This window comes from Telopea speciosissima, chromosome 1, assembly GCF_018873765.1.
Source record: "Telopea speciosissima isolate NSW1024214 ecotype Mountain lineage chromosome 1, Tspe_v1, whole genome shotgun sequence".
Taxonomy (NCBI): domain Eukaryota; kingdom Viridiplantae; phylum Streptophyta; class Magnoliopsida; order Proteales; family Proteaceae; genus Telopea; species Telopea speciosissima.
The window spans coordinates 61,926,678-61,945,492 of NC_057916.1; the positions used below are offsets into that span (position 1 = coordinate 61,926,678).

The 18,815-nt window shown below is 38.9% G+C and overlaps 1 protein-coding gene and 1 non-coding gene across 2 annotated transcripts; both read right to left on the reverse strand.

Annotated features, from left to right (window-relative positions):
- Positions 1–2,180: 2,180 nt before the first annotated feature.
- Positions 2,181–2,286, reverse strand: LOC122649315. The gene has a single exon (XR_006331275.1). It is a non-coding gene; the product is annotated as a small nucleolar RNA R71 (small nucleolar RNA).
- Positions 2,287–10,246: 7,960 nt separating this feature from the next.
- On the reverse strand, positions 10,247–18,111 carry LOC122657382 (10 kDa chaperonin 1, chloroplastic-like). Its single transcript, XM_043852077.1, has 7 exons — positions 17,978–18,111; positions 17,802–17,860; positions 17,616–17,666; positions 11,379–11,444; positions 11,220–11,267; positions 10,935–10,964; positions 10,247–10,397 (listed from the first exon to the last, which is right to left on the reverse strand). Exons 1-7 carry the CDS (start codon positions 18,057–18,059, stop codon positions 10,329–10,331), a joined length of 405 nt encoding a protein of 134 aa, XP_043708012.1. The 5' UTR covers positions 18,060–18,111; the 3' UTR covers positions 10,247–10,328.
- Between the last annotated feature and the right edge of the window lie 704 nt (positions 18,112–18,815).

The following is an 18,815-nucleotide window of genomic DNA, read 5'->3' on the forward strand; positions in this document are numbered from 1 at the left end:
CGTGACAATATGTGGTTTGTGCGATTCCAACTTCAAACGAAGAAGTTATGCTTATTTCCATACTATTGTGCAGTATAGGGACTTATTGGTAATTTTCTCTAAAAATTAATATTCAAGATTCCATTTTCAGAGAATCTATGGAGAGGCGCAACGAGGTATGTACATCCGTGCCACACCGAATCATTAAATATATGGCGGGTGATACTATACTATGCGGACACTGTAGCAAATGCCCAATCTATGGATCCTGAGTCACACCGATGAGTTGGAACTTTGAGTTGTAAGATGAAGGGCCAAATGGCCAAGTTAGAAATTTGCTCGCGTACCAATCTATGGAATCATCGAGATCTACACATCCATACGGTTGGATCAGTGCACCATGTCATATTTTAGAAGTTACATCACCTGATTTGTTAGTCAAAGAACGGACGACCCTGATCTAACTTGGGGGTTAATACCGCGTATGATCTGACGGTAAGGAGTAAAGTGCAGCGGAGATTACGTTATACGCACTCGTTCATTAAAGCAGTGCCCTCCTTAATTCAGAATTAAAGAATGGAATTAAAAAAATTCCTTTTGGGTGAATCCCATAGGCCAAACTTTCTAAGTCGGTTTTGAGAGCTTTAAAGCCCAAATTGGAAAAAACTCAGAGATACTAGGGTTTTTCGACGAGAGGAACACACTAGTGCAGTTAGAATCGACATTGGACCTACAGAACTGTGGATATTAAAGATCATTGAGTTTTTTTTATTCCCGAAAAAGGTTTGGAGGACGCTGTTTACATCACCATCCACCTGCATGATGCGTTCCATGGAAGATCATCGTCGTTGTGTAGATGAGAACTGCACCATGATCGGCTATGTCACTTTTGTCTTTAGGCTAGATGAAGCATTGTATTTCTTGATTAATTTCTATTCATACACTTGATTGGTTGATGTTTAGACCCCAAATCTTTTATCAAAATTTTAGTTGATTAATCTAGTTAGAGGTGTTGTTTCTGTGATTCAATATTCTCTATTCAAACAATGGTTTCTCATGTGATTGCAATTAAAACGATGATAGTTTATAACTAATTGAACTGAGCGTGCTAAGTGAGGAGCGAAAGATGACAGTGGTCGAGAAGATAGATTATAACTAGGATAAATTGTGATTTTCATTTTGTGGTATCATTAGTCTTGTAGTTGTAATGAGCCGAAGTGTGTGAGCTTGAAATTAATTAAGAGATCAATGTGGATTCGAACCCTAAAGAGAATTCTTCCTCATATTTCTTTCATCTCTATTTTATTTTCTATCTTTCTTGCTTTCTTTTATTTTAATCTTTAGAAACTCTAATCTTTCATCGTAGTTAACCCCTTAGTTCCCTGTGGGATCGACCTCTTCTTACCGCTATTCCAATAGTAGTTCTTAGGGTTTTAATTTGATCTTTATCGACCGGTCAAATTTTGGGGCCATTGCTGGGGAGCCAAAGCGCGGTTGCTTTGTTTGATTAGAGTTTTTCTTTTAATTTTTTATTTTAGGATTTAGTTATTTTATTATAATGTTTAGTTGTAATTTTTTGTTTAACCTAATTTTCATTTGTTTATTTTTACAAGCAATCAGTGGGCGAAGCAAGGAGACTGCGATGCTTTGATATAATTTTTCTCTACGCCAGTGGTTGTAAGTTTTTCTTTTATTCTTTTATTCTTTTTTTTTATTTTATTTGTGTGGGCGTTATTTAGTTTATGCTTGGTCGTCGTGCGTGCCAACCTGATTTAGCTGACCTTGATTCCGAAATTGAGAGGACGTTATCTGTAATTCGAAAAAATAATAGGGTGGCAGAAGAACGTCCATTGAGTGAGCCTTTTATCCCCTCAACCTACACGTCGGCCTCTGGCATACGGATTCCTATCGTTCAGGCCGCCTAGTATGAAATTAAGTCCAGCATCATTCAGATGCTCCTATCATTCTATGGACTTAATAACGAGGAACCTTATAAACACTTGGATGAATTTCTGAAAATATGTTCCACAACTAAATTCAGAATTTTTCAGATGATGCCCTTAGGTTAACTCTATTTTCGTTCTCGCTCAAGGATAAAGCCAAGCAATGGCTTAATTCCTTAGAAGCGGGAGCTATCACTACCTGGGCTCAAATGCAATAGGAATTTTTAAAGAAGTACTTTCCCATAGGTAGGACGAATCAAATTCGGCGAGCCATCACCAGTTTCTCTCAAATTGATGGTGAGCAACTTCATGAAACGTGGGAAAGACTTAAGGATTTAATTCATAAATGCCCCCATCATGCCGTACCTAAATGGCAGTTAGTCCAATGCTTTTACGATGGACTGACAGACAGACATAGGCAGATGGTTGATGCATCTTGTGGTGGGACTTTTATGGACAAAAGCGAGTGCGAGGCATGGACATTGTTTGAAACTTTAAGTGAAAATTCTTTGCACCATGCCTCAGCCTCTAGATCAGAAAGTTCCACCACTGGACCCCAAAGAAGAAGTGGCATTTATGAAATAAGTCAATCTATGGACATTAATAACAAGGTGGATATGCTTTCGCAGAAATTGGACCGGCTGTTATCTCTAGGTGAACTCCCCAGGCAATCGACCCCACCTCCTAACCTGCAGAAGGTGTGTACTTTATGTGCTAGCCTAGCTCATTACATGAGCGATTGCCCTTTAGCCGTGCAATTCCCTGAATATATGCAAGAGCAAGTGCAGCCTGCCCAAGGTTTTTCCAAATCGGGTAATGATCCTTTTTTCAATACTTACAACCCGGGATGGAGAAATCACCCAAATTTCGCTTCGAGACAACCCAAAATCTCCCAAAATATCCCTTATAGGCAGAATTTTTTCAATCCTCAGACTGTCTATAGGGATATGCCGCAACTAACTCCTCCACCTCAACAAAATTCTTCATTTGAGGAAAAGGTGTTCCGTGCATTAAATGGGTTAGAGCGTAATACCCAAATCCTCCACTCTCACACTCAATCAATTACCAAGCTAGAAACACAGTTGGGACAACTAGCTGATGCCATAAGTAGGAGAGAAGAAGGTCAACTACCAAGTCAAGTGGTAGGAAATCCTAACAGTCAGCCTAGTAACCAAGTTTTTCATTAACAAGCTAAGGCAGTCATGACTTTAAGGAGTGGCCGAGTATTGGGAACCCCTGAACAGAGTTCCCCTGCAGAGAATTCTGAGAAAAAGGTGAGTCCAGAATCCAGTCCTAAAGCTTCCCAAGCTTCCAAGGTCCATGAGATTGAACAAGTTGGGAAGGGTAGCAACCCTGATGTTTACATGCCTAGAGCCCCTTTTCCCTCTTGTTTAGAATCTCCATCTTCTGCATTTGGCAAGAAGGGTGAAAAGATGGAAGAAATGATGGAACTGTTTAAACAAGTTCAAATCAGCCTTCCCCTTCTTGATGCCATTAAGCAAGTCCCAACTTATGCTAAGTTTTTTAAAGATATATGCACTCAAAAGTGTAAGCTGAAGACCCACATTCCCAAGACTATCCATCTTATTAAGCAAGTGAGTGCAGTACTTTCCAATTGACCTTCCCTTAAGCTTAAGGATCCAGGAGCCCCTCTTATATCTTGCACCATTGGCAACCTTCCCATTGAGCGAGTACTCCTTAATCTAGGGGCAAGTGTTAATATTTTTCCTAGCTCAGTTTATGATCATTTTGGGTTTGGAGAATTGAAGCCTACGGAGCTTATTCTCCAACTTGCTGACTGTTCCATTAAAGTGCCTAGAGGTTTCATTGAGGATGTGTTGGTTAAAGTAGATAAGCTCTATTTTCCTATGGATTTTTGAGTCCTTGACATGGAAACACCAACTAATGAAAAACCACAGTCGATTATCTTAGGATGTCTATTCTTGGCTACTGCCAATGCTTGCATCAACTGTAGATCAGATGCAATGGTTATTTCCTTTGATAATAAGAAGCTCCAATTGAATATCTTCAATGCTTCTTTAGGACCCCAATGTGAGGAAGAGTGCTTCTCTATTGATGTTATAGATGAGATAGTAGCAGAGTGCACACCGATGATGTTAGCAGATGACCCATTGCAACAGTGTCTGACCTTCTCTAAAGGTGATGATTTTAATATTGATGCGTATACTGCTAAGGTCAATGCATTATTAGATGCCCCTACTCCACCAGACCGTCCTTCGTGGACTGTCAAGTATGAGTCACTTCCTCCCCTGGCTAAGAAGCCACCATTGAGTTCTATTGAGCCCCCACCAGTGTTAGAGCTTAAACAATTTTCAGACTCTTTGAAGTATGCTTTTGTAGGATCAAATGAGATATTACCTGTCATCATTGCCTCTAGCTTAACATCTAATCAAGAAACCAAACTGTTGGGTGTTCTCAAAGAACATAAGGCTACCATTGGGTGGTCCAGGGCTGATTTGAAGGGTATTAGCCCATTGATTTGTATGCATCGTATCTACTGTGATGATAGGGCTAAACCTTTCTTAGATGCGCAAAGGAGATTGAATCCTAACATGTGCGAAGTTGTCAAGAAAGAGGTGGTAAAATGGTTAGATGCATGCATTATTTACCCCATCTCTAACAGCAAGTGGGTGAGTCCCACTCAGATTGTGCCTAAGAAATCAGACCTCACTGTCATTGAGAACGACCAGGGTGACAAGTTCCTTACTCGTACAATCATAAGTTGGCGGGTATGCATTGATTATAGGAAATTGAACGCTGCCACCTGCAAGGACCACTTCCCTCTCCCTTTCATAGACCAAATACTCAAGAAATTAGCAGACCAAAGCCATTACTATTTCCTAGATGACTATTCAAGTTATAATCAGGCGTCTGTGTGCCTAGAGAACCAAGAGAAAACCACTTTCACATGCCCCTATGGTACATTCGCTTTTAGGCAGATGCCCTATGTGGATGGTATCACAGATAGGCAGGTCATTGAGTCTATTGACTTGATTAACCCAATTTATGATTTTTCTTGAGTTTTCACTCTTTGTCTGGCTGAAGACAGTAAACTTAGTGCTTGTGGGAGGCAACCCACCATTTTACTTCAGCATTTGTTTTTCTTAGTTTTTCAGGTCAACAGTAGATAACTATGGCAGGCACCGGTTGATGGTCATAGCGCTCAACTTCCTAAGGTTTTATTGCTCATTTCCTTGGTTTTTATTTGTTTCCCCTTGTTTATATTGTCATAATCTTTTGCTTGCCATTGGGGACAATGTCATTTAAGTTGGGGAGGGAGAACAATGAGAAACAATGAGAACAACTCTGATTTTTTTTTAAATTCATGCACAATTCTTCACTTTTAGAGCACACAATGTTGTTGTCATGAGTTGTAGCATGAGAGTCTAAAAGTTTGTTGATCACTTTAACAGTTAGTTAAACATAAAACACTATTCTTCTCTCAATGTTTGTTAAATCTTTCCACTTGAGATATAATTTTTCCATCTTTTGTGAATGCTAATGATGATTAAGGTATAATTATGCAAGCCCAAAATTTTAATTTTTATCATGCTTAATTAAAAAATAAAAACAAAAAAAAACTAAAGAAAAGGCAAGCACCTGCGACTTCCTTCTTAGTAACCGGGCCTCTTTGCCACCAACATTGAGTTTTGCGTCAAACGGTTAGAATGTCTAAAAAATAATAAAAGAAGATTGCTTTGAACCAGTCTTGGCATATAGCCTATTTGGCTCGAGTAAGTAAGCCCGAGGGGTTTTTTACACCTAATTCCTTAAAGCCATCTGGTTTGAGAGTGATTGGCCTAAAACTCGTTACAAGAGACATCTAGAAAGCTTAAGAGGTCAAGACATTCAACGGATTGGAGTATGATGTGCTGAAAAACAAAAAAAAAAAAAAGAGAATAAAGCATGATAATGGTTGCATGTATGGTGGGTTTGTATAGCGTTTGGACATTATGGCTTAGCTTAAGATGAGTGGAGTTGAGTGTAAATGTGGAAATTGACTGACCATGGGAGAAGTTCTTGTTCTTTATTTAATTTTGTGTTGAACTTCATTGACATTCTTAAGGATTTTTGTTATGTGCTTAATGATGAAGTTTTATTTGCTATGAAGTGGTTGAATTAAGCTGATTTCTTGAGATAGCAGAGCAGTTGTTTTTTTTTTTTCACTCGAGGACGAGCAAAAGTACAAGTTGGGGAGTGTGATCATGTCATGATTATTCATGAGTGTTATTTAATTTTTTATTTTAATTGGATATTCATAGTTAAATTGAATTCACTTAGTCATTTTTATGATTGTAGGATTCTAATAAAGTACCACAAGTGTTTGGCTGCATCAGAGAATGCCAGACAATGTCTGGGTTGCACAGGTTCAACAAGAAGCACAGATATAAAGAGTGTCATGCACATGGGTTCACTTTGAAGGCAAGCTGACCTAGGTAAATAGTGGAATATGGTACTAGAACTTGCATAGATGTATAGTGCTCGGAGTCGTGATCGCGACAATATGTGGTTTGTGCGATTCTAACTTAAAACGAAGAAGTTATGCTCGTTTTCATACGACTATGCAGTACAGGGACTTATTGGTAATTTTCTTTGAATTTCAGAGAATCTATGGAGAGGCGCACCGAGGGATGTAAACCCGTGCCACACCGAATCATTAAATGTAAGGCGGGTGATAATATGCTATGCATTATAGCAAATGCCAAATCTATGGATCCTGAGTCACACGGATGAGTTGGAACTTTGAGTGGTAAGATGAAGGGCCAAATAGCCAATTTAGATATCCGCTCGCATATCAATTTGATGGAATCATCGAGATCTACACATCCGTACGGTTGGATCAGTGCAGCGTGTCATGTTTTAGAAGTTACATCACCTGATCTTTCAGTCAAAGAACGGACGGCCCTGATCTGACTTGGGGGTTAATACTGCGTATGATCTAATGGTAAGGAGTAAAGTGTGGCGAGATTACGTTATACACACTCATTCGTTAAAGTGGTGCCCTCCTTAATTCGGAATTAAAGAATTGGATTAAAAAGATTCCTTTTGGGTCAATCCCATAGGCCGAACTTTCAAAGTTGGTTATGAGGACTTTAAAGCCCGAATTGGAAAAAATCTCAGAGACACTACCCAAGGTTTTCGACGAGAACCACACTAGTGCGGTCAATATCGACATTGGAATTACAGAATGGCGGATATTGAAGATCAGTGAGCTTTTTGGTTCCCGAAAAAGGTCTGGAGGACGTTGTCTATATCATCATCTGCCTACATGTAGCGTTCCATGGAAGATCATCGCCACTGCCGAGACGAGAACTGCACCATGATCGGCTCTGTCACTTTTGTCTTTAGGCTAGATGAAGCATTGTATTTCTTGATTAATTTCTATTCATACACTTGATTGTTTGATGTTTAGACCCTAAATCTTTTATCGGAATTTTAATTGATTAATCTAGTTAGAGGTGTTGTTTCTGTGGTTCAATATTCTCTATTCAAACAATGGTTTCTCATGTGATTGCAATTAAACCAATGATAGTCTATAACTGATCGAACTGAACATGCTAAGTGAGGAGCGAAAGACGACAGTGGTTGACAAGATAGATTATAACTAGGATAAATTGTGATTTTTCATTCTGTAGTATCATTAGGCTTGTAGCTATAATGAGCCGAAGTGTGTGAACTTGAAATTAATTAAGAGATCAATGTGGATTCGAACCCTAAAGACAATTCTTCCCTGTATTTCTTTCATCTCTATTTTATTTTCTATCTTTCTTGCTTTCTTTTATTTTAATCTTTAGAAACTCTAATCTTTCATCGTAGTTTAACCTCTTTGTTCCCTATGGGATCGGCCTCTTCTTACCGCTATTCTAATAGTAGTTCTTAAGGTTTTAATGTGATCTTTATCAACCGATCACCAGGTGTGCACCCCACCCTGCAGAACACAACACTTTTAAACAAATACAAGAAAAGTACACAAGATATACATGGTTCGACAAGTTGTCTACATCCACGGAGTAATATCCTAATTAGGGTTTTGTATTTACTCAATATAGACTGCGAATTCAAAGGCAATTACAGTCTAGGTGATGCAACACTTGCTTCCACCTAAGCACCCACTTAGGCTAGGGCACCTACCCTCTTCCAATCAAGCATCCAATTAACTGATTATAATGTATATGAATAAAAAACAAAGTAAATGCAAATCCCACCCCCTTTCAACATATACCATAGATTTATCAATAGTATTCAATCTACGCAAAAATACAAAAGACTTACAAGTTTGAAATTATCCCCTTGACAATATCATTTTGAGTGGCTTCACAAAGATCTTCAAGTATCACTGGAATATTCAATTGACCCCAAGATAGAAGAGGCTTGAATCTTCAAGTACACTGGCACAATAATCCCCTTTTGTTTTCACTTGTTCATTGAAAAGCTTCAAAACACATCAATACTCAACAACTAACAATCTTAAGCTCTTCTTCTTCAATGGAGCACCAACACACACATTCTCATTTCAATGGGTCTTCAATAATAATCATCATAATAGATGATGGAGTGATTTCAATGCATTTTTGGCAAGGGTTCACTCTCTATTTCCTTCTTCCTCATGAACCCGAGCTTCTTCTCACCATTCTGTTCTTAGAGAGTTCTTCTCATTTTTTAGAGAATTTTGATAGGTCATGGAGCTCAAACAGAGATCGGACAACGGAGATATGAAGCTTCACAGATCGATCAACCAAAAAATTCCAAAAAGAATCTTTGCGCAACTGTGTTGTGCTTCGGTGATACACAGAACCTAGGGACCATGAGAGGTATATAAGATCTCATAAAATAGTGTCCATCAGATGCACATCGAGTAGCGTTTCGCCATAAAGTCGTCAGATGACATTTCGTGCTGTGGTTGGTTCGTACAACGTGATTCGCGCATGAACCGTCATCTTGTCTCCTTTGGAAGGAAATGATACTGGCCCTCGGATTTGAATCTGAATTTGATTTTTTTAAATACAACGAACGAGAAGAGTGATTTTGGCATTTTGAGTGGCCGTTTGGAACACGCGTCACGCACAGTGTAAATGAAATACTTGGCAATTGAATCCCATGTAGCTCAGCTTACAAAACCCCTTTAAGAACTTCCAATTAAATTCCATGCTTTGGAATCAAAAGACTATCTTTGAAAAACCTTCATAAATTTGATCATTAAAGCATGAACTCTTGAGAAGTCTGACATTGCGTGCCTTCTCTTTTGAAAATATGGTCTTATCTCTTCAAGACTCAGGTGTGGTCAACAAGAGCTTTTTGAAACTCAATTAAATTCCACCAAATGAAATCTTTTCAAAAATCAAAATAAATCCCTTCATAAATCCGATTGTTGAAGGCTTGAAGCCTTAACTTTTGTAATGTATAACTGAGCCTCTGGCTTCATCTATCCATGTTCATGTAGATCAAACTATTAAAGAACTGCAATTAAAAGACACCTACAGGAAATCACTCTCAAAATGATTGTTGAGAAAATGGGGTAAAAAAATTGGCTGTGTTGGGATCTTCTTTTGCAACACTTTTGAAAAGTACCACATAAAACAAACCAAAAACTTGCTATGTCATATCACACCAAACACTTTGGAACCATGCCACTTGGCAGCCACTTCATCCATGCCATGAGGCATAGTGGGGTCCACAGATAGTAGGGCCCACCTCTATTTTTTCTCTCCTCTTTCTCTCTCTAATCAATAAAAGAAAGCTTCAAAAGATATTGCCAATACACTACCATCATCTCAATAAGTACTGTCACTTGCATATTAGCTGCACTAAATTATCATACTACCCCTGAGCGATGTAAGAGGACTAAAATGCCCCTGAACACTTCCAAACACTTCCAGAATCTCCCAAAACACCTACAAACTTGTTTGCACTTGGTTGCCAACAATCACAACACATTACCACTACTGCCAATGGACCAACAGGGTGCTTGAGAGGAACTGGGAGATGGGAACCTGAGAGGATAAAAATCCTAAACCCATGATCCAACCCATTTTACTACAATTCCCAGAATACCAGATAACTAACAGAAATGGCATGTCTATGGAGAACTAACAGCAGTCTCTTCAGAAATTTAGCAAATTGTGATCACCCACCCGGAAGGATCCACTATAAGGAGAATGACATTTCAATAATGGATTTTAGCACATTAGGAAGTATGATTTCAAACAACAAAGATTCCACTGTTGTGCTACACTATGCTAAAGGTAAAACACAAGCTGAAATCAAATAAACATGCCGAGCTAAGATTCAAGAGAGAAATAATTGGGAAAAGCTCTTCTCAATAAAAATCTATCCCCATTAGGAGAGAACTGCTATACTTATGTGAATCCTCAGAAACTCTCGATTCTACTCGACTATAGCCACCAGTTCACCTGCTCGACAAAAGCAATGCCTTGCATCCGTTCCCAAATCCACCTGTGTGTCAAGGACATAAACAAAACCCCAATTAGAAAGCAAGACAAGAAAATGTGAAACTGTGGTGTCCAAAACATAAACCACAAAGGCATTTCTTGTTCATAATCAAATTTGTTTGCTACTGATTTTGGACATTGCACTTAGGATGGTTGTAACTCAGCTAACCAAACATCTTGGTAGCTCATTAATAAAAACACATCCAAACCTATATATCTTCCTTCAGATTCACATAGGATCAAAGAAACAGGGTTGTTCACAACAGAAATTCTTTGGACTAAGTTTTCAACTCTAGCAACTGGGTACGTTTATTAAACAAGAGGACCAGATGGGACAAGTATCTGACACAAGTTGTATTTTAGATGGACCCTACATGAACTTATATTGTGTAATTTCATATGGCATAGGCATGCAACTAGCCGACACCAAGGGAAGTGAGTCCTCTATTTCTTGGGTCTCTCATCCCCTGCTCAGTAATCACATAGAACTCGAAATTCAAGGACAAGGGGTAGAAACCGTTTGCAGTATAACACTACTCACCTCATATGCATTAATATCCAATACAAGAACCTGTCAAAAATATCATCTTTAGATCAAACAAACAACATAAAACAAAATATATAAGCTTAAAATAAAAGAGGGCTGGGGGAGGGGGGGGGGGGGGAACAAATTCCCTGAAGGTCACAATAAGTTCCATTGCTTTGTAAAAGAATTCTACTAATTTTCTCTCATTACTAAACAGCCTAAACTAGGCTTGCTTTGAGATATGTCCTCAAGCAAACAACCATGATAAATCCCTTTCATGCTTGATTGTTTGATACTTACCCTTTTCCCAGCCTCCACATTGCTAACTTCAGTACCAACAGATAAAACCTGTTAAGAAGAAGGATGTCAATGTTGCTAAACATAGCTGTATTTTTTTTTTTTTTTTTTTTTTGGGGGTGGGGCTGGTGTTGATGTGGTCATGTGGTTGTTTTGTCTCACCTCACCCATTAAATAGCGCTCAAACTTAACAGCTGATTTAGGCAAGAACACTCCACCGGCTGATTTCTGTACAGTATTTGACATCAATAATAACATAAAATTTAATAGGTAAAAAAGGAGAGAGGATTAATATTCAATTAATGGTAATCAATTCCAACTTGTAAGATTTTCTTTTTCCTCTAATCAATAGTAGAAAGTTTCTACCAACAAAAAAAAAACACAATAATAGAAAGTTTTCATTGTGAAACTCAAAATTATCCAAAAATATGAAGAAAATAAGTAGGGTTGCAATCCAGGCCGAATTTGGTCTCAACTTTGAACCAAATCAGCCCAGGCTCAATTTAGTTCAAAACTCACAACCCACGTTTTTTGTTTTCGTTATAACAAACAGAAAAATGTGATTACATGATTAACGTCTGGGCATTACTCAGATTAGATACAATTAAAAATATCTCATAGGCTTCTCACCTTTGGCATCGCCATCAGAAAGATAACCTACCATAGGGAAACACAAATTACTCTAAATGAAATTTGGATTTCCCACAAGCATCCCACATGACCTCATGTCCCACAAGATCAGGATGGTGATCCATTAGAAAAGAAGAGGAAGATTTTGCTGCCTTCTTAGCTAGGAGATCAGTACCTACATTAGCGTGGCGATAATTGTGAGAAACTTATGAGTGATAGATCTCATGTGAGGCTGGATAGGAGAAATCTTCCAGGCTCAACAAGTTGCATCCCCCAAAAAATAGGACAAGTACAAAGGCATGAGATACAAGGGATTCTAACAAGTTCTTCCGGGTACACTCAAACCATTGGATGTATAAAGGAATCTCTGGATTAGTCATATGTCAAATTTTAGGACTCTATAATATGTCATGTGGCCCACCTGCAATTGTATACTTTTCTTTAAATTACCAATGATATAATTGGTCTCGTTTTCAACAAAATTTCCAGCCTTTTCCATGAGCCATAGAGAACCCATTTGCAGTGAAACTTGAGACATGAGTTGGGAAGGCTGGGATCTACTTGTGGGGAAACTTTGGGCCCCACCTGACTTGCCAAATGTTATTTATAGAGGCCTCATACTGGATTGGGAAAATAAAGAGGACCTGAATACCAAAAGAACATTAAGGGCCCAGTCGCTTAGAAGGATTTTGGTGGGGTGGGATAGTTGTACGAACTTTCCCACCCCAATGGGATTTTAGGTCGTTTGTTTAGCTGGGGTTAGAAATTGGGTAGACAACAAAAGACTGTCTGGTTTTACTGTAGGCCTACATGGCCGATCGTTTCTCCCACCCCACCCCCTCACAAAGTCCCGCTGAATCGGTAGGACTTTGTCAAAAATCCGTGGGAAAACTTCAGGGCCACCGCAAGCAGCACCCCCAGGTGCCCCTCCATTTCAGAAGCCTCCACTCGACCGCCTCTTCGGCTATGCTACAACCTTCTCCATGATCCCCTACTGTCACCAATGAGCCCCCCTCCCGAAACCCCTTTGTCCACCTACAACTAAGCCAACTGAAACCCTTGAATCACCATCGCCTGCAACTCACCCTCTAGAAACGAATCCATCTGCAACACCCAGCCCTTGAACCCATTTGCAATCGTCCCTGCAAACCCATTCGTCTTTTTTTTTTGAGACTTTGGAAGCCATGGTGCATGAGAAGACTTGAGAAAAAAGCCTAATGACTTAGAATAAGGAAGCATTCCATTTTCTTCACAACAGACTTGGGATCACAGATTGAGTCATAACCCCAAAAAAAGGACTTAGAATAAGGAACTGATGATGAATGAAAAAAATACATTAAACAAAAAATAAAGGGGAGCAGTGAAGCATCATCCATGGAAAAGGGCTTAAAAGGATGTGCAGGTGCGTGAGAAATTTTGGGCGTTTTGGGTTGGTCGATTATATTCTGGAAGCATGAATCACCTTTTCCTCTCACCACAGAGCTCCAACAGCTAAAACAGGGTCGCCTGCAATCGATCTTCCATGACCTCTCTCTCACCCACAACCCACTTCTCCAGAAAGTCCCCCCTCCCCCTCCCCACCACTAGTTAAACACAGTTGGAATTGGGAAAGTGAAGGATTCCAGTTCACTTTAACAACTCTCCCACCCCATCCACCCTCAAAACAAACAGGGCCTAAAGGATAAGACAATTCCAATCCACAAGAAAAATCATTCCTATGATCAAATGCAGAGGCCCCAGACTACCTCTCTTCTTCTCAATCAATAATTGCTTCAACTTTAACCACACTTTTTATCTGGCTCATTTTTTTTCCTTGATCTTTAAACCACTAAACAGAAAAATGGATGTGTTCCTTGCTAAAGCTGATCATCACCAAGAAGGCAAAGATCATAGAACTAGTCTGAAAGCAGCCACCAATACCCCAGTTTTAGGCTGCCAACCAGACAGCAATCCAAGTTTTGGCTTAACATTCCAATCCTTAGGAAGGCATTGAACAGCCTAAGTTCGAAAAGGTCAGAACCAGCTACCACCCGCAGACCTCTCAAAATGCTAATATAATAGCACTACTAAAATCATTATGAGCATGAATTTGATGGAATACTATCTTCTCAATGCAATCAATGATGGAAAAACATTTAGACAAACAATTTACAGAAGTTTGCCATTCCTTTCCAGTAGGAAGCTCATATGATAACATGAAAAGAGATTATTTCCAAAGCAACCACCCTCTCAATAAGGAACTGCATTCCAACAGAGATTTGATGAGATACCATCAAGATCAATGTTTTAAACATAAGACCAGACATGGAACAGCTTTGACTTGGCAGCCAACAATTAAACTAGTCAGTTCAAATGGTCCAGGCAGTAATATTCATCATTCTGGACTGCTGCTTTCTATTGGTTTTTTCTCATTTACTTTGATTTTTCCTTTTTATTCTTTGGGGTTTCTAAGGATGTTTTCTGCTCACAATTCTTTTTTCTCTTTTTGTCTTCCCTGCTCATCTTTTCTGATACATAATTGGTATGAAAGTTGGGCAGTCATGTATTACCTCTACCGTGCTCTTGTCTACTTGAATATCATTGTAAAACTCTATGCACATGATAAATAAAAAACTTAATTCTTTACTTTTAATTCACTAAAGGTGTATTTTAAATTGTGGAAATTCAAACTTCCATCAATTTAAGCTGTCTCATAACAATTTCAGGTAAGATTTAATATGAGTTGTCAAATTAGACACCCATGACCATCATAGTTGTCATGGCGTCCTGGCGCTGGGAGAGGTGGCATATCGAGCTACGCCATGGTGGATGTAAATATATCGTTCGATATGGCTTCCATGGCGACGCCATGGCGTCGCCATGGACGCCATACCACGATATGTTGGCATATCGGTCGATATTTTGACAGGTTAATCTATATTTTCAATTTTTCATACTTTCATATACACTAATGGATATTAGTTACACTTTCATGAATTAAACCATAGTGGCATAGTATATTAGTAGTAGTGTAGTACACTTTCATGTTGATTTTTGATGTTATAGGACATATATTATAGCATACTAAATGACATTAAAAATACAGAAAATAAAAAATTAAACATGGTCGACATGCTCGCCATGGCAATGCCATGGCGGGCGACATGTCGATATATCGACGTGACACCCTTCCACCGACTTGGATCGCCGTGACGCCGTGACAACTATGATGACCATAATAACCATCTCCCCTGTTTCTTTCATATTAGGTGGAGGATTAATCTCTTATTGATAATGGGCATTGGAGCAATTTGAAAACACTACTAACTCATGTGCTGCCTCATTGGGCCCACCTAATCCTATGTAATCACAACTAGCCCAGTAGTTTGGTTCTCAAGGACTCAAAGAGATCCTAAGGTGTTTTCTTCCAAGATCGACTCCCCTGTTACTGCAAGTGCTGTATAAAGCCCTGACTAGGTCAGAGACCACTGTGTTCGCACCGGCAGTCTAACAAAGAGGTGAAGTAGTGGTCTCTTTATTTCATCAATCGCTGGGAGTAGAAAGCCTTAGCCTTGTTTGCCTCACCATCGGATTCGAACTGCGTTTGAATGGAACAGATCTGTAGATAAGACTTTTGTTTAAGTAGTGAAACAAACAACTTTTGCTTGTTTGTATATGGTCAGACCTAGCCTAAGTAAACAAAGAACAGACCTGGTTTTAGGGGTTTCAGATAATGAGCTTACTAAATAAATAAATAAACATTAGTTGAAGGGGCTGTTGATTTTCATTCATAAGAACCAGCACCTGATGGAAGTGCAATTTCTGTTTTCTTTCTTCTAATTAGCTAATATTAGTGTAATAAGGAGAACCTATACATTTCCATGATAGATTTAATTATCAAATTCATATAAGCCACATCAAATTCATATAAGCCACATCATTCAAAGAATCATTGAAATAATTATAAAACACAAAACATGCCATGTTTTGATGGTTTCAGGTAGACCTGAACATTCGTCTATCCAGCTGGCACACTTAAGCTTCAGATTCTATGGTTTAAGCCTAAGGGGGGAGAATTACCCCTTGAAGGTTGACAGTCTTACTAAAGTCATAACTTCTGTTAAAAATTTCAATGGTTACCAACTCCAAGTTTCTAGCTTGAATATGTTGTGTGAAGGCAAACCATCCTTACAGATGATTTCTGGATCAGTTTTATATAAAAAAGCAATGCAAAATGATCTCGAATGTTAAATGCTCTAAGCTCTAAAGAAGCTAGTAAACTGGCAATTAGTAACCTGAGAAATCAGATTCACGTGTCTTTAGGTAAGAAACTTCTATTTCTGAACTTTAGAGTAGCAAGCAACCAATAACTTAATCAAGGAAGCAGAAAAGAGAACATTTTTTTAATAACTATTCTTAAATCCATATTCTGTAGCTTTGTAACTCTCTTTATTCCCAATTTTATCAGTATGAGGTAGTTTCTGATTCAGCTCATGCTTTTGCATTTATAAGAAGAGCTTTTGGTCTTTGGATACATCACTGATGGGGTCTACCTATATCAAGGGTGTCAAATGTTAAGATTTTAGTCTATAAGATGGTTACTTGCTTACTCTGGATATGGCTGACTTTAATCATTTTAGGATATCCCACTGTTGAGGTGGATACCTGCAATGGTGTGAGATTCTGTTTTGGATGAAAATTTTGGAGCAAAGAGCAGCTGGCTTGTTCAATCTTTGATTCCGTACAAGAAGGCTTCTGTGCCCATAGTCTTTTGGAAAAAAGCTATTGACGTAATTTTCGTTTCTTCCCTTGTGATTATGCTGTCCCTATGATTCTCTGTCACCATCCACCGGTCCTAATGAGCCAGAATTGCTATCTTTAATGGCAATATTTTGCATTTGAGAATGCCATTCTCTCCACTTGGTCTAATAACCAAACAACAACAGCTTCAGCTGCTCTAGTTGAGAAACATTGTCAACTAAGAGAACCATGAAAAAAATACCGACTTTATATAAGATGCTAATGTCTTCTAATTTATCTATTAGAAGAGAGGAGCATGTGTGAAGCTACAAAAGTACAAGCCAAGGACAGTGGAATCCAAGAGACCCAAGTTAACACTCATCACCCTTTTTCTTCACCTGACATTGTTTACAAACTCATGATACTCACCTACCAGGAGATCTTTAAATCAAGGGGCAGCAAGACAAAGTCAAGAATAATTTCTTCTTCTTCTTTTTTGGGAAGGGGTGGGGGGAGGAAGAGGAAACTACCACTCCATGGGGATAAGAAAAACTGTGAAGCATCACACCAAAATCTTAGCAATGCAACAATGTCAACAAAAATAATAACAATCTTGAAGCTAAATGAATAAGCTTGAACATTGTCAAACTCAAACTAAATACACTAACTAATCAAGATAGATGATTCTTGATTTGTTTGAAACTACAATATTTTCAGTATGCATGTGTCATGTTACAAAATACAAGCTAAGTTATATCAACAGCTTAGCTTGCATCTTCTGTTCAGGAATATTTAACAGCCACTGATCTTAAATCCAGCTGAGACAAATGCTATCTCAGGCCCAAAGCTTTTAAAGCATACTCTAAATATAGCCTTAAAGAGAAACCCACATACACAATGCAATTCTGAAAATGAGTTTAATTTTGAGAAGAATTACCAGAGTCCAGAGAGATTATCTTAAGAAATAGAAACCAGCTATCCTTAAAGAGAAACACACACATACACAATGCAATTCTGATAAACAAGAACAACAGCAAAAGCTAAATATACCTCAGGCAACTCCTCTAGACGAATTAAAACTCTATCGGATTGTGGAACAACCTGTAAGATAGAGTACTGGAAAGCCCATGAACTCCAGCAAAAAGAAGTATACAACTCGATATCAACCAAAAAAAATTTTTGTGAGAGAAGTAAAATTTAACAGAGATTAAAAACTCAGAGAAATAGATTCTAGACCTTAGTGGGTTCCCATTTCTTCGCCACTGCATTAATTCTCAAAGCACTCTTCCGCAAACCTGCCGACAAATTATACGCCAAAATTGAGCGGGGCCGGGGGGGTGGGGGAGGGGAGGAAGGAAAATAAGTGATTTTAAAGTAGCTGAAGCATTAGAGAATAGAGATTACAAAACGACCTGGTGAGCTCTGGGTGGAGAAAGAATGAATGAGTTTGTTCGAAGAGAAAGGCTTTGCTACTGTAATAAAAGCAGACGCCATGGATAAGGTAGAGGAAGAAAGAGATAAAGAAGGAAAAGCGAGTTATCCAAATGGGTAGTTTGAACAACAAAGCCCAGCTCGAACAATTTGGATCCTCTGCTGATGCTGGCCGTACGGTCGACGTGCAGCCTCATACAAGTAGGGCGTGGACCCCACCTGGGCAGGTGGCAACAGAGGATCGGGTTTCTCTGTCTAAATACCGGCGGAAGTATGTCGAATGTCGATGGAGATATTGGAGTCCGGATCCTCTCCTGTGGCAAGGAGAGTAGTTGGACGACACGTGTCAAAGGCCAAACGGAGATTAATGTTCTGTTAAAGTCCATCTGTTACATTTCTTTTACTTTTATTATATTCAATAAAATAAGAATACTTTTCACTTGCTACATTCCTAGGGAAAATAAAACTTTACTGGCTCCTTCGAATTTTAATGGATTTTTCTCTTCTCCATTTTCAGAACCATTATTTCTTATTGTTTCCATCTTTAAAGTGCGAAACGTGACGGCCTTCAATCTAACGGTTATAAATCACTCTCTCTATTTTAGCTGACACTTAACCCTGGTTACACCAATCACAAGCCTAACCCGGGACAATGTAACCCAACCAACCCTAAACCCATGGTTAAATCAAAATTCAAAATTCAAAACCCTAATACTCTTCTTTTCCCCCGCTCTTTCTCTCTCCTGCCTCAGTCACACAAACATACAACCTCACCATACAAGGTCGCCCCCAACCTCGCCGAAGACGACAAGGAGAACC